This window comes from Natator depressus, chromosome 7 (genome assembly GCF_965152275.1).
Source record: "Natator depressus isolate rNatDep1 chromosome 7, rNatDep2.hap1, whole genome shotgun sequence".
NCBI classification, from domain to species: Eukaryota; Metazoa; Chordata; order Testudines; family Cheloniidae; genus Natator; species Natator depressus.
Window position 1 is genome coordinate 118,748,909 of NC_134240.1, and position 23,586 is coordinate 118,772,494.

Here is a 23,586-nt window from a genome sequence, read left to right on the forward strand (position 1 = left end):
GGGAAGATCACCTCTTCAGTGGTGCCTCCTTTCTCTTATGGAGCTGATTACACAATGTTGCCTTAACACTCTTAGCGGCAAATGAGGATTTCAGGCCAACAAGAAATCCCTGTGTCTGAAGTCAAGTCACCAGACTTTTTCTCCCCCCTCAAGTACTTTTTTGCTTGCGGCAAGGAATTCTGGACTCTTAGATGTCTCAATATCATCACAATGGGGGCCATTCTGAGACTACTGAAAGCTGGACCTCTGTTCAGAAAGGACAGATTCATGTTCAAGAGGGTCCACAATGCAACAATTTATATCAAGAAATGAATAAGATGCTTTTAAAAAAAAAGCCTTCGTCTGTTTATTTGTCTTGGGGAGAGGGGGAAGTGATCAAATGTGCTCTTTATGATTTGTTAACACTGTATCTTGAGGTACAAAATAGCGTATCGAACTAAGAGAGGCGAAGTGTATAAGGGTGCGCTCCGCTGCCTGATGGACAGAATTTGAATTGCTCAACTGTGTAGCATCAACTGTCTATCTCTAAAAGCTAATGGAGATCCCTCTTTAGCTGAAGGGATAGGACCTTCGCTCTCAGAGCAGGACGGTTATGAGCTTTACCCTGTTCTCTTATTGAAATTCCAACTGCGCAAGGATTAAAGTAAAGCAAAAATTGAGAAGTTCTTATGTGACAGTGGAGCCCTGGCCTATATGTGACTATAATACAGTCAATACGTAGTGGCAGTCCTAGGGGCAGTGGATTTGGAATCATGCTTTGTCTAAAAAGCCCCAGAGTGAATGTCAGTTTGGCTCTTGAATAAAATCAGTAAGGAACAACTCAAATTTTAAGGCAGTTCTTAAGGCAAAGGTGGTGACACTGTAAAGCGTAGGAGAGAGGTATTTTGATGTATTGTGTTTTTTTAAATAAACTGTCAAATCTGATGTCAATAGCATTGAGAAAATGGTTCTAAGAACTGCAGCAATCGTTGATAATCCAATATGCAAACCATCTCAACCTTCAGAAGGGGGAAGTTATTGTTCCTGTTACTAAGTTACTGAATGGAGTTCAGTGGTTTTGGCGGTCTGCCAGTTCATAGGAAATTGAATGATAGTTGGAGTGGTTTATTTGAAATGACATCCATTCTATAGTGCCAGTGACTCCCCACAGCCTCAAAGGCTCATAGGAATTAAGGAGCATGGGAACATAGAGGCCTACAACATATTTAAACAAGCCTTGGCAAAAGCCAGCAAATGTGAACTGATTTTAATTTATGTATGCATGTATTAAATGCTCTGGAGGCTACAAATTAACTTCCTCCACTTGGTGTCTGCTGCTGTTTCACCTCCTTTGGAAATAGAGATGACAAACACCGCTAAATGGATGGGTTTCAGAGTAGCAGCCATGTTAGTCTGTATCCGCAAAAAGAAAAGGAGTACATGTGGCATCTTAGAGACTAACAAATGCTCAAATAAATTTGTTAGTCTCTAAGGTGCCACAAGTACTCCTTTTCTTTTTAAATGGATTAGAAGATTGTTTACTTTCCCCGTAGCTTCTGTTTCTGCTGATGAAATACCTGGTCTGTCACTTCCCACAGCAATACTCCATAGTGAATTAGTAGCTATTAGGAAAGGGATAGATAATAAGACAAAAAATATAATAATGCCAGTATATAAATTCATGGCATGCCCACACCTTGAATGCTGCATGCAGTGCTGGTCACCCCATCTCAAAAAAGATATATTAGAATTGGAAAAGTACACAGAAAGGCAACAGAAATTATTAGGGGTATGGAACAGCTTCCAAACATGGAGAGATTAAAAAGACTGGAACTGTTCATTTTAGAAAAGAGACAACTAAGGTGGTGGGGGGTGTGATAGAGGTCTAGACAATCATAAATGGTGAGGAGAAAGTGAATAAGGAAGTGTTATTTACCCCTCCACATAACACAAGAACTAGGTGTCCCCCAATGAAATTAATAGGCAGCAGCTTTAAAACTAACATAAGAAAGTACTGCTTCATACAACACACAGTCACCCTGCCAGGGGATGTTGTGAAGGCCAGAAGTATAACTGGGAGATAAGTTCATTGAGGATAGGTCCATCAATGGCAATTAGCCAACAGGGTCAGGGACGCAACCCCATGGTCTGGGTGTCACAAAATCTCTGACTACCAGAAGCTGGGACTGGACAACAGGAGCTGGATCACTCGATAACTACCCTGTTCTGTTCATTCCCTCTGAAGCGTCTGGCACTGGCCACTGTCAGAAGACAGGATACTGGCCTCGATGGACCATGGCATGGGCAGTCATATTATGGCAACTATTCCCTGCACCTCACGCTTTACAGATGCTATTTTCTCTGGTCGTGGAATAACATCACGGTCACAAATCTGTACTGAATGAATAGAAGCTGGGCCTTCATTTACTGATTCTACACAGCCCGCAGCAGTGAGCCGCCCAGCCTGGGTCACTAGACTTGGGCTAATGGGGCTTGTGCTAGCGCTCCAAGAATAGTGGTGTAGACAGTGCTATGAAGTTGAGGCTCTGTCGAGCAAGGCACAGAGGCTTGCTGCCTGGATGTGTCCTAAGAGGACTTGTGCTTAAAGAGTGATATATGCCCATTACTGGAGGAACCCCATAAAGTATTCCATGCCATCGTACCCCTTCAGAACAAGTGGGTGTGGGGAGGGGAGGGTCTATAGGTGGTGTGTCTGTGCAGAGCAGTCTCTTCACCTCCAGTGTATCAGAGACGTGGTCTCCCTCGTCCCTGTATATACCACCATGAATGGGATGAGGCTGAGCAAATGGCAGGGCCATTGGAGTTCTGCTTCCATAGACCCAGTTAGTGAGAATCTGTGCAAGGGGAGCACAGAAAGTCAGTGACACCCATTGCAGACTCTCAGCTGGCAGAGTGGCTGTGGAGGGGTGAACTGCATCCCTAAAGCCAACCCCTTGGTTAGGAAGGGTGTTGGTTTTCAGACAATCCCCTCACAGGACAGCTGCATAAAACTTAATTGCACAGTCTTCATGTGGGATTCGAGAGAACCCTTCCAAGGCCACCTACAAATCAAACAATGAGAATCATGGCTGAAAAACACGGAAGATCCCTTCTGGAAGCTATATACACTTTCAGTCTTCTCAGCAGCTTACATTTATTTTTGTTCACACTTTTATTGACTCAACTCTAACAAGAATCCTCTTTTGTTATGCACCTTTCCAATTGTGATGCTAAGTAGTGCTTGTCTATATTTTTTATGATCTATAATTGACTATGGCATGTAAGTCAGTCTCCAAAGAGAGGATGTGCCATAAAACTTCTCTGTAATGTTGTTAAGACATCTTTTTAGATTGCAAGTGGCATAGAAGTTGAACAGGGTGATTTAGGACATTTAGCAGAACAGTGTCCTTTCCTGGGCAATTAAAGAAACAATATTAAACTCCTCCTTGGCAGGCGGTTTTTGATGCAGGGCATAGTTTGTTTAAGTGCTTGATGGTGTGTTTGGTGCCGTACAAAATGCAGGAGAAGATGGGGTCCCTGCCCTGAGGAACTAACAATTGAAATAATTATTATGAATGTAGAATTTTCTTTACTGTCCTTGGGCATAGCCCTGCACTTCAGACTTAGACCAAGCACCGTCGGAGGTTAGTAAGGGTGGCAGTGCTCCTACCCTGTCAGTAGCCAATAAGGGGTATGAATGAACAGCATTTTAAAATTAGACATGGAGTCAGGTGTTGCTGCCGGGCAGCTGCTGCTTGTAAATAGTAAAGAGGGACTTGTCTCATGGGAGGTTAAAGAAGGAAAGAGCGTATACAAAAAAGCGTACTACTTAAGTAGACTGATCATTTTCTTTGCCCCCTTTGGTACTGCAAGGATTGATATTTCCACTAGGGCTTTCTCCTTCACGGTGAGGAGGGCCGAGGACACTGGGCTTTGGGCTTTCAAAGCCTGTTTGGGAGAGATGTTGATTTTGATTCAAGTTCCATTTTATCTGAACCACCAGTGTTCAGAAGACTCAAAGAACAGGGATTGGTTCTTCCCAGTTCTGTGGGTGAAATTCACCCCTGTGCAGTGGGCCAACACAGAACATACGTACTATGTAAGATCTGAGGGCTGAAGGGAACTTTAGAGGTCCAGAGGCTTCGTACTGGCCCTCTGGGCAAGGCTGAATTTCACCTATTACAGTAAAACCAAAGTCAAAACCTGTTCAGCAAAACCTACACCAGGATGACTGGTTTCTGTGTCCATTTCATCTGAGCCATGAGAATATGGGGGTTAAAAGAAAATGTTTTTATGTAATTATTATTTTATTTCTTCAGGAAGGATGGTCTTGTGATTGAGGCTCTGGACTGGGACCCATGAGATCTGGTTCTGCCCTGAGCTCTGCCTGAGATTTCCTGTGAGCTTTGAGCAATCACTTTATTTAGCTCCCCCTCGGCAAAGTGGGCCATTAATATTTCCTTTGTCCCATCTTTTGTCTGTCTTGTCAATTTAGATTATAAACTCCTGGGGGCAGAGACTCTTACTATGTGTGCGTGGCACCCCTAACACAGTGGGCCCCGACATTCAATTATGAGCTCCTGGAAATACCGTAACACAACTAATAATAACAATAACAGAGCACCGTAAGCCAGCATGGTGCATTAGCAGGCACATTAGAATAGCAGGTTCCCATGACCTGCCGCGTACAAGCTAGGACACTGCTCCTGCAAATGCTTATTCACATGGGAAAGTGTACATGAATTCACACACATAAAGTAACCTTTTCCAGGGTTGGGACTTATATTAGACTTAACACAACAAGGTACGGCAATAAAGAAAGCGTAGCGGAGAGGGCTAAGTGTGAACATGGACAGGGTTGATGTCTAATGGGAAGAAGTGAGTTCTGGGGAGGAATCTGAAGGAGAGTAAAGTTGTGTGGTACACCGGAGCGAAGAGGCCATTCCGGGTGTGAGTGCTGGGGTGATGGAGGAGACCAAGGGAACATCACTGTGCATTGACATAGCATGAGACACGGCCAGGCAGCAAGGGGTGACTAAAGAGACATGGAGCCTGATTCTGATCTCACACTGATGTAAATCAGCAATACTTAGTTGGAGTTGGTGTAGTAACACCAGTGTGAACCTGGTGCAAGTGAGAGGAGAATCAGGCCCACAGTGCAGGAGGGACTGAGCAGTGCAGGGCCTTGAAGAGTTTGAATATACAATGGGCCCATGTTCCCTAACAACCCTGCATCTCCATCCAGATTCCATAGTGAAGCCACAGATGCCTGTTTGTTTCTTCAGTCTGTTGTAATGGATGCTATTACAAAGGGATAAATTCAGCATCACAGACTCAGTCGTGCACTGAAGTCACTGAGCGTGGAAGATCCTGAGTGCACCTGACAGGACCAGTCCTAGCAATTTCAGTGCAAGAGGCAGGAATCAGGAGAAGGGACCAAAATGAGCATTGGGGAAGACAGACTTGCTTAAATTCAGACCACTTTGACCATTAGCCCATATGCCATGGGAATATCATATAAAGCAAATGCACGTCTGTTTGTCTGATTCTGTGTGAAATCTGCCTCCAGTATGAAAGTCCCTCCAAGAGATCCATACAGGGTCTGTGTCTGAGCTGAGGCTCCTCATTGGCACAGCTATGGGGATGCAGCTTAGAAGAACAGGGTGTAATGGTGGCCCAAAAGGAACTCTAATTGACAGCTGCTGCCCACAGCTTCCCCTGGAGCTAATCTGGAGCCCAGAATAGATGGAGTGTGTAGTGACGCTGCCCCCCAGTATGACAGTGGGCACTTGTGGGAATTCCTGGGGGTGGGGGTGGGATATATGGCATATATGGACTATACCACATTCAGAACCAAGGATTCAGGACTGGAGGTGGGCAAAATTTTCATAACCAAAAGGAAAGATACTTGGAATTTAGATTTTTTCACCTTCTAGTTAATGTGTAAAAATTTTGTGCAACCCAGTCATTTGTGTCCTGTGTCCCCCTCTGTGCTCAATCCACAGAGTGTGAATCTGTTACACCTCTCTGCTTGTGAGCCTGGCTGTTTGGTTTGTGCTGTGGAGACTTTCCTGTGTAACTCCGAGGAAGTTCTGGTTCAATGCCTGTACGGCACTCATCACTTTTGCACACCAAGAATGGAGTGCAATGGTGGCCCAAGAGTAACTCTCACTTATAGGAGCTGTCCACAGCTTCCCAGGGAGCATATTTATATAGCGTTTGCGTATTCACCGAGCCAAGCAATAGCATTCCTAGTGGCCAAGTGGACCTCTCGGAGCCCACCACTGGATTTCATTCGCGGACACTCCTTGACCATCTGTATCCTTGTTTGATCTGCACTGCAGCTTGGATTGTCTCGAAGACCGCAGTGGTGCTGGTTGGCTGCTTAGAGGCCTCCCCAGTCCAGAATCGGTAAAGAAGGGCCCACTGTCAAAACCGGGTGGGCGAGTAGTAGGGTCTGTGACGAGGAACTGATTGGTGGCTGCTGTTAAGCACTAGTCTGCGTGCCACAGAGACTCCTAGCATGGCAGCCTTGACCACAGTGGGTGTCGTGATGAAAGACGTGTAGCTGGTAGGCTAAAAAGGTCATTGAATAAAGGAAAGCTTGGGTTGGCACATACCTTAATGGGCAGCTCAGAATAGATGAAGTATGTAGTGCTCCAGCCCCCTCCCCACAGTATATCCCTGTGACAGTGGACGAAAAACAATGTTGCTTCTGGGCAAAAACCAGTTGGTTTATGAACGATAGGGGCTTTGCCTCAAATACAATTGAAAAAATGACTGATGAGAACACTGTTTCATAGAAATACGTGAGACTGGAAAATTTGAAGGGACCCAAAAAGAAACTGGGATTTTTCTTCTTCACCAGCAGTAAATCCTGGCTATCCAAATGTCCTGGGGGTAGATCCAAAACGTTTGGGAAAACCAAATTCATTTCTATGCACATTTCTGATTTTAGGGAGCATGCCAACATTTCAGATTATCAGATTATCTCCCATATATTCTGAATTTTGCATAATCAGCATTGGGATACTTGCTGTTTCCCAGCTTTTTTAAATGTCCCCATAGAATACACAGTGCTGTACAAGAGATAATAAACAAGCCAGTCGCTACCCAAAGAATTGACAAAGACCTCAGTCCTCCAGTGGCATCTGTAGCAGGCAACCCTTGGTTCCTGACTACACATCCCGTTTCACGGTCAGTGTTTAAGAGACAGATACAGATAGGACACTGGGAGAGTGGGAAGAAGTAGTTACCATAATTAAATATTTTCCACCCTCATTCTAATTCTAAAACAATTTTTTCCAATTTCTCCCAGCTCTGTTCAGCACTTTCTTCCTCTTTTCTGTGATAGCAACTTCTAGCACTTCCACATATTATTTGGTGAGCAAAGGCACTAGCTTCCTTCAATTTGTAGATCCAGAAGAAAAGCCACATTATCCTGAAAACAACAACAAAAAAAAGAACTAAGTTTTCCTCTTTAAAGAGAGGACAAGTGTTTGACAGAGATAACCAGAAGGGGCTGGGGTTTATGCAGATGTTAATTAGCATTTGAAATGAAGGGACTGTGAGCAATGCACGATATGCCTATAGCAACCGCACCTTTGCAGAAAGTGTTTGACTTGCTTTTACCTCTGTAAGGGAATGTAATGGGTTAATTCAGCAATGGGGCATTAAATACTTCGATTGAAAGGGGGGAAAATGACCACTCTTCTCCCCTGCTTTGCTGGTTGTAGATGGTTTGCTCTGTCTTGGATCACATGGTCCATTGGCCCCCCTAGTGCTGCAGGAGCACCAGCTGCTGCTGCTGACGAGCTGCTGCTGATCAGGGTGTATAAGTCTGTGTGTGTCAATGCCTTGCAGCCCTAGCCTCCAGTTTAAAGGAGGGAAAGCAGAGGATGAGCCCTTGAGTGTATGGGTGGGAGTCTGGGAAACACCCTTTTCTTTCCCCACATTCCAAACACTAACTATGTCTATCTGTTGTTGCCTATTTTTCAGGGAATATGGATCCTCAAAAAGAAAATCAGGTAAGAGACCAGATTCTCCATATAATGCATGGCTATGTAGAGAGATTTTTAAGAGCCTTCCATTTACCTCCTGTTGCATGAAATTGTATGGTGATTTGACTCTTTCCTGCACAAGACGGTTGGAGACAGAGGCATCAAACAGACAATATAGCTGTGCAGAGAGAAAATTGCTTTTTATATTAAACTGCCTTTGAAACAAAAATGACTAGCCCCCTGCTGATTGCACTTATACAGAGCTTTCTCCAGTCCAAGAAGGCAGCTGCCTTAAATTTAAGTCCTCTTTCTGCTCTATTTGTACCTGCGCATGATCCAAGCACTGTCAGGTTTCTTTATGGGGGAGTAGGGATACTATTCTCTTTCAGTTTGAGCCTTATTTTGTGGCCATCCGCTCTGCCAAGTTGCCTCTCCTGAGGGATCCTGTGTTGTGCTTGAAATAGTCTTGCCTTGTGAGTTACCTCAGTGTGAGCTTTGCCCCAAACTTTGGGGTATAGACTGGTTCAGAGGCTGTGGTTGGGGTGTCTGTTTTGTATCCTAGCTGTTACCTTTCGTCATTCCAATCTGACAATATAAATGACCTGAGGAAGAGTTGGAAAGCTTCTCTTTTTTGCCAACAGAAGTTGATCCAATAAAAGTTATTACCTAACCTAATATAAATCCAATCCTCTGTTTCTCCCTCCCTTATGGCCTGCAGTGATATTTTTTCCAGACAGTTTTTCAAAAGTGACCTATAATTAGAGGTTACTCAATTTGATTGCCCTAAACTGGAGGTGGTAGGCCTGGCTTCGGAGCTTCTGAGCATCTGCAGGGAGTTCTGAGTGCGCAATACTACTGAAAATATCAAGTGTAATGTATCTCAAACTAGGCACCCCAAATCAATAGTCACTTCTGGAAATGTTGGTCTGGGTGTGGCCTTCCTCCTCCCCTCTCCCTTGAAGTGGTATTATGGTAGTTCCAAGTTCCCTACCTACCATGCAGACCCCTTGGGAATAAAAAAGGTCACACTCCTCTCAGAGAATGGCATTGCTTGGATTGATTGGTCAGTTAAATTATGAATGATTTATGCTGCCCTTCTGCAGTAAGCTAATACACTAATGGGCTGCTGCCACCTGGCTCTGCTGTCCTATGGATTCACTGATAGTGTTGTATGAAACTAGCAGCCTGTTGCCTACACAGGCCTAGGATGGAAGTGTTATTTGGAATCCCTGCTAGGGAATTAAGCGATACCTTATGCTTATGGTAGAACCAATGAGGTACTGGCTTGCTGTCATAAATCCATAGCATGCGTGTGGCAGTTTATCATTCTAGCCCTCTACAAAAACTGTATCTGGATTATATTGTATCTGAAAACCTCTCCCGCTCTAGAATAAAATTATTACATTCAACACCCCTTTTAGCAACAATATTAACCATGTGATTTAAGTGAGCCAGTCAATTCTCTTTACACCTTAGGAAGTAGGTTAGTAAATGGCATTCTCCCTTTATTGGTAGCCTTGGATTTCCCCATCTGGGGTTTAACCCCATCTGGGGTTAAAACTGGGGTTCAAACCTTGCATTCCTAGCTCACAGGCCCATGCTGAGATCACTAGATGATATGTTAAGATACGTACTTTATCTTGTAACTCTGGTCTCTTTCAGACTTCCATAAAACATAAACGTATATGGCAAAGATTAAGGCGCTCCAGGACATGATGTGGTGTTTTGTTTTTGTTTCTCTCCCTTCCCCACCCCCGAAAAGTGACACTCAGGTTGAAATTCCAGGTTTCATTTTTTACATTTTTAGATTTAGAACATATCCAATGTACCGGTCACTTTTTGCTGTCGCTTCACACTGCATTTCTCGTAGATTGGAGGGAATTATTTTCTTTTCTGTTTCACTTCGTGCCCTAACCCAATGCTGCAATGTTTGGGTTGCCAATCCTGCAAAAAGAAGAATTGTTTACGATAAGCGTTTCCGTTGCTCATTAACCAAGGAAATGCTTCTTTTGAGCTTCCTTGTTCACAAGCTTGTGAACCTAAATTTTGATAGGTCTCTTCAAAAAAAAGAAGTCACAATTAAGAAGTTGTTTAAAAGCCCTCAGCAAGCCTCTGTATTAACACAAAGACCAACATGAGGAGTCTGGGGCAAGCATTGCTGTGCCACTTTCATTTCATAGGTGTTGGCCATGCCTGCATTATCCATATTCAGTTAAAGTGAACACTTCTTTGTGAACTAAAGAGCAACTGCAGCTTGTGTGTTTTGAACACTGAGAAGGGCTTTGTCTTAAAAAGCCCCAATTAAAGCATGCCTGTGAACAATTAGATTTTGCAGAGACTTTGTTTTTATTTTTAAAGTGGGTCCTTGTTACATCTGACTATTAGTGGCAGAAGCCAGGAGTTCTAGACTCCTAACCTTGAGGTTTCACAGCCTAGGAGTCTACTTGTTTCTGTTCTAAATGTCACACTGACTTGCTGTGTGACCTTAAGCATGTCACTTAGGTCCGGTGCCTAACTCCCATTGAAATCAATTGGAATTAGGTTCCTAAATATCTTTGTTTGAGGCCAGTGGCTTTCAACATGTGGTCCATGGACCCCTGGAGATCTGCAGACTGTATAAGATTTCCAAAGTGGTCTGCATCTCCATTTGGATGAAAAGTTGAAAACCACTGATCTAGGCCTTATTCCTTGAGCTGCACTCCTCCTCCTTGGTGTAATTCTGTCATTACTTACAGTAGGGAGGAGTTTGACCCTCTGCCTCAGTTTACCAGATTATACAAAGGGAATGATACTCCTCCTTACTAACAATTGGGTAGGTAGTTAGAAAACCCCTCTCCTTTTCCCATCCTGCCGCTTGGGAATGGAGGTCCGGGCTGGTCGCTGCGAGCTCAAAGAGGAAACCGAGCAGTAGGACCAACGTATCCTGTAACTTCAGCTACCATTTCCACCTTACCCCTTCTTTGGGGAGCCACAAATTGGAAGCCAATGAGTTGACACTCTCCTGAGTCCCTGTCCAGTCAGAGCTTTGAATTCTGTGTCTGTGTGTGTTTCACCTTCTCCCACTCTCATTACCCAGCTCCCACCTTTTGGTACTAAGTTCCCCAGGGGGTCTGATAGCATCGCTTATTGGCCCTTTGCTTCAGTGCCTGCTATTGATTTTGGTGTATGATATTGGTTGATGCTTTTTGATGTTGGGGTTTGGCAACGTTCTGGGATTCCCTTTTTATTGCTACACCTTAGTTGAGGAGGTGCCACTTTCTGGCAAATGTCTCTGTGGCCAAGGGTGGCACAGAAATGCTCTGTTTTCCCCTTTCCATGTGGCTGAGACCACTGTCCAGACAGCTCTCCCAAGGCGCAAGAGATCTGGGCGCTCATATGGCATCAATTTAATGTACTGCATTTGGATTGATAGTGTGCAAATCTGTTAGAACAAACTGGTTTAACTTTCTTGGCGTTTGGAATGAATTGGGTTCTTCATATTAAGAACAACAAAATGAGGTAAAATGCTCATACGAACCCACTCTGACATGTTGACTTAGTTACAAATAAAGTATGATCGCCAGACTCCGTCTGAATATGGTGTCCTCAAAATAATGAATAATTAAAAATAACTGTGTGGGGTCTTTTGACTGTTTTTGTTTTTTAAAGTTTTAATCTCCATATTAAATCTCTTTACAAAGTCAAGGAAATTTTCACTCTAACCTTTGTCCCTCACCACTTTAAAACAAATTGGTGAACTGTATTTTCAGAGTTAAATATTATGGAACGGAGACTGAATATTACAACTTGTGGTCACTTGAGCTAACTCAACTAACCTAACCTCATGAACTGGCTAAAAGATGCACCTAGTGAGAGAATTGTTTAGCTTGCAATTACATCCTTTCCTCAAGGCACACCTTACGACAACATTTGAACAGATAATAGGACAAATAAAAATAGTTTTTATTGCATATGTGGCCAAAGTCTTTAAGATGACAAAACTGCTTAAAAACATGCATTTAAAAAGCAGCTCTTCCCAATAAGTGCAAAAAGCACATATTCCTCCCACAACATGGAGTAAAAAAATATAAACAGCCCTCCAGCAAAAAATGAACAGTAAACAAGCCTTGAGGCTTGACTAGATGGTGTGCTGTAAAAAGGCTTTTAGCCATGAATATTAACTTATGCAGAGTGTGGCCCAGCTGGAATTCTGCAACTGTTGCATTTGGAGCACGATACAAGTATGGAAGACACAATAGGAATTCTATGAATGCCTGGAGACACCACTGACTGCCGCTTCCCTTTTCAAACACATGCTCATTATTCAGACCCCAGATCAGCCCACACTTTGAGGGGGAGGGCAGGGAAGGGAGATTGGATGGGTTCAGAATTTAATGAATGAATGTTTGCCCAGCTCTTAATTTTCAGACACTGGCTTTAAATGTGTCTCTGTGGTGTTCTGAACTGACATACGCCTTTTTTGCACTGGTACAGGAGAGCAAGAAAGTGACTTTTATGTTGACGCTGTCTGTTTTTTGAGCTACATGCCTAGTGTGTGGCTTTATTATCACGATTTATTATTTTATTATGGAAGCACCTAGGGACCTGTCAATGACCAGAATCCCATTGTGCTAGACACTGTATAAAGACAGAACTAAAAGGCAGTCCTTCCCCAAACAGAGTCCAATTACATATGCTCCAATCCTGCCATCAGATCTGCATGGCTGGAACGTCACTGAAGTGATTATGGTTCTGCACAGACAAAGACCTGTTTGCATGAATGTGATTGAGAACCCCTGGTCTGGATCATGCAAACTTCATTGCACTCTGACCCCCTTCTGACAACAAAAATTACTACATGACCCCAGGAGTGGGGACTGAATTCTGAGCCTGCCAAAGGGAGCGGGGATGGGGGTAGGTCAGAGCCAAAGCTTGAGTCCCACCGCCCTGGGCGTGGAGGCCAAAATCAAAGCCTAAGGGCTTCAGGCCAGACAGGGCCTGCAACCTGAGCACCATTTCCTGGGGATGAAGCCCTTAGGGTTTGGGTTTGACCTCAGGCAGTGGGGCTTGGGCTTCCGTCCTGGATGGTGGGACTCAGATTTCAACTTTGGCCCTAGGCCCCAGCACGTCTAAGCCAGTCCTGGTGACCCCATTAAAATGGGATTGTGACACACTTTGGGGTCCCGACCAACAGTTTGAGAACTGCTGATCCAGACTGAATGCATCCGATGAAGTGAGCTGTAGCTCACGAAAGCTTATGCTCAAATAAATTGGTTAGTCTCTAAGGTGCCACAAGTACTCCTTTTCTTTAGACCTAAACTAGTAACCTTTGCTCTTATTTGGGATATGCATGCCTGTTTTGCAGAATATCAGGTGCAATAAATTGCTTCTGAACTGTTCGGTTGGGAGGAATTAGCTGTCACTAAACTATAGCAGCCTTGAAGGACTGTCATCAATCAGTGCCTAAAGGGCACCAATGCAACTTCAAGGAATAGAACAGGTGGGCACATCCCATGTGTTCATAATGGATGATCCCTATTGGGTCTCTCCCAAGGCCCTATGAGGCAAAAGGGGAAGGAATTCCTTTGTACATCCAAATTTTCATATTCCCAAGTACGAGAGAAGCAGCTGACATCCATTATCATTCAAACAGGCACCGATTCTATGCAGGTGTCCTGTTTGGCTTTTTTTCTGAATCAAAGTAAGGATAGCATTTTAAATCTGTTACTGGCTATTTGCACACAGCATTACACACAGCAAATTAAGTTAACACATTATCCAAACCCTGCAATTTCTCATCTGTGCACTGTGAAACTGCTTAGGATGAGCCAGTATGCTAAGGGTTAAAGTGATTTAAAGCATTTGTAGGGCACATCAGTTCCCTATGGTGGTGAGTAAGCTAAGAGGAGGTATTCTGTTGTGTGGCTGGCCAAAAAGAAATGTGAGATTCCTAGGGTAAGCTGGTCCTGCCCTTTTCCTCTTGCTTGCCTCATGCCAGAAGCTGTTGTCGGATCTGTCCAAGCCTCATAACAAAAGCATCTGGATCCTGGCATAATCGGTGGCTAGGGGCAAGAGGAAGCTGGCATGAACCTCCGAGTTGTTCCATAATGAAGACTCCACTTGGCCATAAAACTTTGGCAAGTTCCCTGAAAGTGTAGTTGGTTAACCTGCTGCTTGCTCAGCAATTAGTCCTAGCTGTTTGGTGTCACACAGTAGGCTTGAACGCAGTCTGTTTTTATAGGGTTCATTTCTATCATGGTATCATGGTTCAAGATGTCACTTATGTTAGGAGAGACAAATATTTATGGCTGCATCAGTCATGCAAAGTTGTGTTGTAGGGTTTTATTTGTTTGGGTGTTTTTGAGGATAAAGCTCAAGAAAGCAGAGGAAGTTTTTTGTTTTTGTTGGTGTTTTGTGTTTTTTGGTAGGCAGACAGGATTTTAAAAAACATTCTTTAGGATGAGATGGGTGTTGGCTGCAAATATAGCAATTTGCTTATGAATTTTTATCTGTCAGTTTCTGATGCTGTTACAATAAGGGTATTGATGCTTTCGACTTCTCTTTCAGTACGGGTGAGCATTTCAAGTGTGAAACTTATAAATAAATAACTTTAAACTTTATTTACAATTAGGAAATGAAAGAAACAAGTATGTAACATCCACTCTAGCAATTTAAGACTATCCATATGTACATAGAACTTTTGACGTGAATTTAAAAAGCCCAATTTAAATCATGAGTGTTCTAAATTGACTTTAATTTTAAAATGGTTGTAAGTTAATCCTAATGTTTATTCACCTGGCTGCAGATGGCTCGAAAACAATAGCTGTGAGCATTTTACCCCTGTTGCTTGAAATGAGGTGTCTACTTGGAAAAACTAATGAAATCGGTGTAATAACACTTTAATGCCTTGTTTGGTTTTGTGTGGAATTTCTGATCTAGGTTTCTGGATGGAGCCTGAGAACCTTGCCATCAACATAGTCGTCCTCCACGTGTGCACCTCCCCTTCTTCACCTACCAGACTGGGTCTGGGGTGGAGGGAAGCTCGGGACCTCCGCTTGCAGCGGGGTGGTGAGGTAGGGGCGTCTACCCAGCAGGATGGGGGGTGGGGTCTCAGGGCTTCAGCCCCACAGGGCATGTCTGCCAGGGCACAGGGCTTCAGCAGGAGTGGGGCTGAAACCCCAAGCCCTGTCAGGTGCGCCCCAGCTCTTAAACTTCTGAGGATTGTCATATGTGGCTCGGTGGGTCAGTAAGTTTGGCCACCCCTGGCATATGTTGTTCTATGGACTTAATCTAACCTCTAGTGTTTCTGAACTGCCACTTGCTGACAGTTAAGCACTTGCTCCACTAGAATAGAGTTTTGGGTGGTTTTTTCTTTTCTTTTCTTTTCTTTTAAATGAAACTCATCTCAGGATATCTTCCCCCTGTTAGGAGTAATAGGTATAAATAACATCCATGGGGAAACTTTTTTCCATTCCTCTCTCACACACCTCTTCTCTTCATCTTCTGTTCTATAAAATCTCTTTAGTGAGAGGTTTATTTTCTTGACTCCTATTTGAACTGTTCTCTTTGAGGGCTTTGGGTGATGGTATGGAGAATATGATTGTAGTAGGCTAACATTTCTGTGCTTAATCCTTCATCGCTGTTACAAACCAAAGATCCACAAAGGGACAGAGATGGCTGTGTGAGTGAAGTTGTCCTATGGTCCGTACATAGTAGCTGATGCACAGTAGGGATAAGGGTTTTGCTACACTGGAGCTCTCCTTTTAGCTCATGTAGTGGAAACCTGTTTTGTTTAGAGCTGAAGTTGAGTCTAGCCCTAGCTTGCTATCCTTGTGATCTTTACATGGGAATGATCGGTTTGTAGTCATGGAGTCTCAGTATAGATTGATGCCCAACTTCCTTTGTTCTTATGGGTGCTGCTCCCTTGATAGGATCTTGAACAGGGCTGGCACTTAGGACTATTACTAATAGGATGATCCCATCATAGTTCATTGCTGATAGCCTATATCTTTTATTGCTGTCCTAACTGGGACAGCTCTAAATGATCTAACACTTGCTAAATTGCATCTTGGGTTTCTCTAAAGAGTCCCATCAGAAAGTTGATTAGAGTGGATGAAGCACAGATAATTATCGGTCTTCCCTGGGTCTGGGATTTAGGTCTTCCCATCAGGATGGTCAGCCCTACCAGTGAATACATCTAGACCAGGAATCATCTGAAACATCCACCTCTTAATCAAATGCAATTTCCTTTGTAAATGATAGGTTAAAAAATTGAGGATCACTACTGAAATCTGACGTGGGAGGAGAAAGAGGGAGTTAGAGTTTTTAAAAGCAAAACTGAAGGCCAAGTCTACGCTAGGAAATTAAGTTGGTCTATTCACATTGCTCAAGGACAGGAAAAATCCACACCCCGAGCAACGCAGTTAAACTGACCTAACTCCCAGTGTAGACAGTGCTAAATCAACAGGAGTATTTTCCCGCCTATTTAGCTACCACCTCTTGGCGGTGAAGTACTTACGTCAATGGGAGAAGCTCTTCCATCGGCATAGGTAATCCCTTCCCTGTAGTGCTATAGCTGCAGCATTTGAAGTGTAGACCTGCCCTCAGTCTTGCTCTGCTATTCACCCTCCTTCCACTGTCTCAAACTTTCCCCTTCCCTTGTTGGGGGTGGGGGGAACCTCTCCCATTGGAGAGGAGTGTTTCAGGCTAAACAGGTGAATTTGAGAATTGAAACACCTAAAATAGCAAAAATAGAAAATATTTTGTAGGCTGAAATCTGCTTGAGGATGCATCAGTGTCCCAGGACCATGTAGCTCTGGCTTTGTGTTTTAATCTCTCCAAGACTTCTGCAGCCTGTGACATGGATCACTGCAGCCTCAAGAACATGCTCACTTTTGTGTCTCCATAAAACACATGTGCACGACTACCTGTCTTCCCTATGTTGTGGGAAAACAATGTAGAAAGAGAGATGGTGAGCTGGAATTCATGGTGTGCCATTTGGTCTGGGTCAGTGAGGGTAGATGGGCTGCTCAGTCTTGTCAAATGGAATTTCCTAACTTGCTCTTCAGTTGTTGATCTGACTTGTTCCAGTAATTTTGAATGTTGTGAAGAAATAATTTATCCTAGGATTAGCTCCTTGGCTACATGTAGCCATTGTAATCACTGTATGGAATTAATAACAAAATCCAGCAGGCGCTGCCAGAATATTTTTGTCCAAGTGTTTCTCTTTATTTTAAAAATAGTGCGGGAGGCAAGGAATTAATGAGAGAAGGGATTTGAAAGTGTGCACAACCAGTGCCAGATAGCACAGCAACATACAAAAACTAGTTGGGTTGAGCAATATTTGCCTGGTGCTGCAAGATGGCGATTGCCAATGGGATCTGAGGGTGCTTGGCCCGTCTCAGGTGTTCAGCATCTTTTGGCATCAAACGCTGAGGCTCAGATCTCAGCTGGATGTCGGCGCCTGACTTTCATTGAAATCAGCAAGAGTTTTATGCACCCTGTCACTTTGAGGGTCTCTGTCGGAGACCTTTGTTAATCACAGAAAAATTCTTGGTCTCAGAGAATCTTTAACAGAATAGGTGAGTTTGTGTCTTAAGTTCAACTTGTTCTTCAGGTTTCCGGTTTCTGGTATAGCTGTCCTGGCCAGGACAGATCCTCTATAGAACTGTTCAATATTGTCCTCAGGCCCTTGGTTTCAAATTCTGCAGTACAAACTTTCTGAGGAATACAGTGAGTGACCCTCCTTCCGCAATTTACAGTGAATGCCCCACTAAGTCTGAGTTTGCAATGTTGGAGCATTGTGGCTTTAGGAGGAAGAATTTCAGGCAGTCTGTTCAGTCTTAGTGCACTCAGTGTGTGATTTGCATTACTACTGTTCAGTGGAGATGTGGGTCTATTTAAGCAAACTGGCACATTCAGAGTCCTGTCTGCAGTAATTCGGTGCAGGGAAACTGATCCTTCTTGTATACCAGATTTTAAACTACTTGGTTAAATGAGATGTTTTGGCCATCTGCCTGAGGCTACTGAAAACACAGGCACTGCTAGGATATCCTTTATTTCATGCCACTTTAGTTTGCTCCTGACACAGTCTGCGGCCTGCTGAATATACAGGATCACTATCTTCTCCTGGGTGGCCCTTACTCCATGGGTTTTTCCATTTCACTGGTGGGAGGAGTTGGGGACTAAGACAAGGTAAATGTCTGTCCCCATTGACTGAACTGTGCGCAGTAAAGCGAACAATTCTAGGCAACCAGGTTCTTCTGCAGCTAGTCCTCCTCCTGTCTGAGGAGTGAAAAGGTGTGTGAAATGGGAGAGGCTCAGGGAGTGGGATGGAGGAATCATGGAATGCAGACTTAGTGCTTGGATACCAGTGAGACAGACGCTGTTGCGGAGAGCCTCAAACTCCATGGATCTGTTTAGAAAGGAAGCTTCAACTTCATGCCAACTTGTCCATGGTGCTCCCTTAGGAATCCTATCTAAACTAGTGGAGACAAGAGTAGCAAGTTCTTACGTCATAAGAACATAAATTCTTACATAGCATCTTGAGTGCCTTCCTGCTGAGCATCGAGTGATGTGATGAGCATCTGTATGCGCTACAGTTGTAGCTGTGTCGGTTCCAGGATATTAGCGAGACCAGGTGTGTGAGGTAATAACTTTTATTGGACTAACTTCTGTTGGTGAGAGAGATGAGCTTTTGAGCCACCCAGAGCTGTTCTTCATGTGACTAACATCTGTCCCATGACTTCTTGTTTCTCTGATCCTCTCTCCACAGGGAGAATTTGTGTGAGTGCTATGGGATATTTTTCTTTTTTGTCTACACTGTTCTGTGTGTATTGAAATGTGACAAGCATTTTGAGCAGAAAGCGCTGAGGCTCAAGATGGCTCTTCATTCCTGTGGAAGTTTGTTCCACAGTCTTGGAAAGTTCTGCCTCCCACACAGACGAGCTTTATCCTTCATGGTGGAAAGTTCCATTGTACCAGAAGAGCAGAGTTCTCTACCACTAACTCAATCCTGGAGCTTTAGATGTTTCTTCAGCTCTCCTGGGCCCAAGCCACTGAGGGTACATCTGCACAGTCAGCAGCAGTGAGCCTCCCAGCCTGGGTTGGCAGACTCAGGGTTGCACTATCACACTAAAAATAGTTCTGAGGTCCACCCCTCTTAAGCTGAAATGTTTATGCAGCTGTTCTTAGTGCAGTACTGTGACCCTGAGTCTATTGACCCAGGCTGGGACGCTCCCTGCTGTGGGGTATGTCTATATAGTCCACAGTTCCTTTAGGATAAGGACTAAAACCTTGATCTTGACTCCCTTCTCTCTACGTTGGCTTCCCATAGACAAGGGCAGGTTTGATGTGCTTACAGTTGCCCATGTTACTGAGAAGTACTATATCCTTCTGTACTGGCTGGAATTTCCTAAGAGCTGAGATAGATATGAGCAGAAAGCTTTCTTTGCTGTAGTCCAGATGGGAGGTGTCAAAGGCGTACATGCAACAGACATTGGGTCACTGTCTGCCTGGTTAGATAAGAGTCTTGTCAGCCTTAGATAGCAGACAGCATTGCGAATGAGAAATCCAGGTGTGCTCTCAAACTGCAGATGGATTGACAACAGGGATGAAAGTAAGTTAAAGGACTTACTGGTACACCGGAGTCCTGAGCAGGGGGCATGGCCTCAGCCAGAAGAGGCATGGCCTTAAATCCCTGGGCCCTTTAACTCTTGATTTAAAGGGCCCGGGGCTCCACTGTGGTAGTGGCGGCTTGGAGCCCTGGGCCCTTTAAATCACCCCCCGAGCTACCAGCTGCAGAGGCTACCGCAGCAGAGCCCTGGGTCCTTTAAATCACCGAGGAGCCCTGGGGACTCCTGGCTGCCACTGCTACCCCGGGGCTCTGGCGGAGCTTTAAAGGGCCTGGGGCTCCGCTGTGGTAGCAGCTGCTGGAGCCCCAAGCCCTTTAAATCCCCACCTGAGCCCTGCTGCCCGAGCCCTGGGGTAGCGGCGGCCGGGCTCCGTCAGGGATTTAAAGGGCCCCAGGGCTCCAGCCGCTGCTACCGCCCTGGCCCTTTAAATCCCCTCTAGACCCCCGCTGCTGCTACCCCAGGGCTCAGGCAGCAGGGCTCAGGTGGGTATTTAAAGGGCCTCAGGGTGGTAGCGGGGCTGAAGCTCCGGGGCCCTTTAAATCCCCTCTGGAGCCCCGCCGTCGCTACCCCAAGACTTTAAATTGCTGTCTGGGAAAGCCGGTCCCGGTACAGCGCACCGGCTCTTGCCGGTACATCATACCGGGGCATACCGGCTTACTTTCACCTCTGATTGTTGGAAGAACACACCCACTAAAGGAGACTGCACTGTGGCTGTGAAATTCTTCATAGTGCTTTCCTCTGCCCACCAATATCTGTCTCGCTCAGATTCAGATTCAACCTGCTGCTCATCCCTGAGCTGGTCTCACCCAAACACTGCGTCGTCTTGGTGGTAGTGGCTTGGTTGTGTGTATATGGTGAAAGATGGGTAGAGCTGTGTGTCATCTGCATATTGCTGGCACTTGAGGTCCTTGTCCTCTTACTAGTTCAACTAATGGCTGCATGTAGGTGCTGAATAGGACCAAAGAGAATTGATCCTTGTGGAATTTCATAAGTGGGGGGTGGGGAGAAGTGGCACAGGTGGAGCTTCCCGTTGCTACTCTTTGGGTCTGTCCCTCCAGGAAGGACCACTTTCTTTGTCTTTCCTTGGGCCCCTGCCTCGCGTGAGATGGCAATATCTCATGCTCATCAGTGTCAAATGCTGCAGAGGGGCCCAGGAGGAGGAGCATGGATGGATGTCTGTCCTCTATCCACTGGCTACAAGAGCTCATCTGTCAGTGCCACTAAAGCTGTTCTTACCCCACGACCTAGCCTGAATCCAGGCTGTGCTGGGTCTGAGCTGGGAGAGATGTGATGTGTGGCTGTTCATTCGAGGGGCAGTGGAAAATAAGGTTGGCTTGTCTGTCTATGGATATGTCTACACTACCAAAAAAGCCTGCACCAGTGAGGGTCCAGGCCCACTGACGCAGGCTTGCACTATGGGGCTCAAAGTAGCAGTGTAGATGTTTGGGCTCAGCCTGGGCTCTGAGACCCACCTCCTCCCCCACTGGGTTTCAGAGCCAAAGCTCAGGCCCAAACATCTACACTGCTATTTTTAGCCCTGTAGCAGGAGCCCAAGTCAGTTGAACTGGGCTCTGAGACTCACTCCCATGGGTCTGTCTTTGCAGTATAGACACCCTTAGTGTTTGCACTTTTTCATAACGCAAGTGTTACTGCCCCAGATCGGAACATTGGCCCTTGTACTCCATCTTTCTGCAGTTATCAACACCTAGCTCTCCAGAGGGAGAGACACAAACCTCTCCAAATACACCTGCTCTGTTGTGCAAAGCTGTAGAGCTGGCATTGCCTTCTCCTCCTTGGCAAGGGATGGGCATTTCCCCCAGATTAATGCTATTTCCTCTTAGCTTGCATAGCTGTCAGTGATACTGATAGCCATAAAGTTATCCAGATTCTCTTTTTAAAAATCAGCCTCACCACTTGGACCCTAAAATGGCAACATTATCAATGCCCTTGAATCTGAATGCACACTAGCATAATATAGCAACCATATGGAGAGAGGAGCCCATACTCACTGTTGTCAGACAGCTACTTGTGATTTAAGGTGATCAGACAAAAACAACATAATCCTGCCGATTTTCCAGTTTCTCAAATTGGATTAGGATGGTCTCTTTAGGATTACACACAGAGTGCATAATACAAATCAAGCCTAAAAGCAAATATTTAGGTCTTAATTTCCTTTAATGTGCAGCTTGATTTCTCAGTGAAGACAGTAACTGAACATGGTCACTAAAATACTCAAATAAACTGGTTAGTCTCTAAGGTGCCACAAGTACTCCTTTTCTTTTTTCTTTTTACGAATACAGACTAACACGGCTGTTACTCTGAAACCTGTTAAAATACAGATGTTAAACTAGGGCTGTGCTTCCTTTTCTACAGTAGAGCACATGATCTGCTCTTGCTCCATGTCTTCGTTTAGACTCTCTGGTAGGGATTTTTTTGGTTGCGGGTTTCTTCCTTGTAAGAGTTTGCTTCACAGATAATGAATTTCTGAGGCACGCTTTGGTCATGTGAAAGCCAGATGTGAATATTTTTCCAAGCTGTTTGTGTGTAGGTCTAATATACACTAGGCAGTTCAGTTTACGTGGCAAGTGGAAGTTATTTGAAACCGGTCTGCAATCAGATGTGGGGGTGGGGGTGAAGCGGGGGGAACCAGTGTTTTACAAGATAGCAAGCTACTGTTTGAGGAGGACAGATGCGCTTTTGGCTGGACAATACAAATAATCATATTGTTGGGAGTTCTGGTCTCTCTTCTTGCAACAAAATCTATATTGTATCTTAAGAACAAAAGATGCTTGTAGACCAGAGTAACAAATGATCCCAGCACAACCTATTTGAGACAAGGCTAAACTCAGTAAATAAAAGACCAAAATGTAGCATTCCTGTAATGAGTAATACAAAATTACTTTGACCAAGGTTTGCCTAATGTTTCATCAGCAAGACTATGTCTCAATTAAAAATCTGACTAATTGATTAGTGATATAGTGTGTCAGTAGTTTGTTAGTGTTTAGAGTCTGCTTACTGGCTTAGGACTGCTGGGCTCTGTTCTTGAGTAGATTACAGTTGGAAGGCTAGCATAGCCATCAGTAGGCCTTTCCTTTATTTAAATAGGTTGGGGTTTTGGGGTGGGGTGGGGTGTCGGATCCTGTCTTTTTTTTTTTTATTTTTATTTTTTGAAGGGCATATATGTGCTTTAAACCACTATATTCCCCCCCCCCCTTTTTTTTATACACTAGACTCTTGTTTTATTAGAATAGACAAAAGAGAATTCTGAAACCCTACAAAACAAAAGCATATGGCTGTGTCTACACAGCAGCTGGGAAGTGTCATTCCAGCTTGGATAGACGTACGTGCACCAGCCCAGTTCAAGCTAGAACCTAAAAATAGCAGCCTGGCAGCAGTAGCAGGGGCAGCAGCCTGGCCATGCCGCTTCTTTAAGTATTCGCTCTGGCTGAGCGTGCATGTGGGCGGTGTAGATCTGCCCTTAGTCTCTCTCACCTGCTGGAAGTTTAATGTCCCTCTTTTAAAGAAGCTCTCTAAAAACATGCATGTGCCTATACTGCTCAGGATGGCTTTTAAACACTTGCATTGCCATTGTTCATTCAGCAGAAAGGACTAAATGCAATGCATTGGCTTTATCACATGTACCGTAGGGTGGCAAACGAATTTTCCTTGCCAATGGAAGTTTGTGTATTTAAAAAAGAAAAGACCCTTATTTGTGCTGTAGTGGGAGGTGCTCCAGCTGGAGACTAGGACGCTGCAAACACTGAACAAAGAGATGGTAGAAAACTTGTCTGGTGTAAATCTCTGCTCAGTAAAAGAGATCTCATTGGTTAATGTGATATAAATGGTGTAATTAGTTTGGTCAACATGGTGTGCTTTGGTTTTGATTTGTTTGTGTTTTTAAATCCCTATATTCCTAGCTTTTCTCCTGTTCTTTTTTTCTTTTTCCCCCCTCCCCCCCGCCCCATCTCTCAAGTAGAGCACAACCCTAATGACAC

The 23,586-nt window shown here is 44.5% G+C and overlaps 1 protein-coding gene across 5 annotated transcripts in view; it reads left to right on the forward strand.

Moving 5' to 3' along the window:
* Window positions 1-23,586, forward strand: part of SH3PXD2A (SH3 and PX domains 2A) — a 369,953-nt gene that overhangs the window by 230,398 nt on the left and 115,969 nt on the right. For 4 of the 5 annotated variants that reach the window (XM_074959414.1, XM_074959416.1, XM_074959415.1 and 1 more), the window contains one exon: window positions 7,978-8,006. In XM_074959414.1, coding sequence (XP_074815515.1) covers window positions 7,978-8,006 — 29 coding nt within the window. Of the gene's footprint in view, window positions 1-7,785; window positions 8,007-23,586 lie in introns of those variants that run through there. The other variant, XM_074959417.1, reaches the window with a different exon arrangement.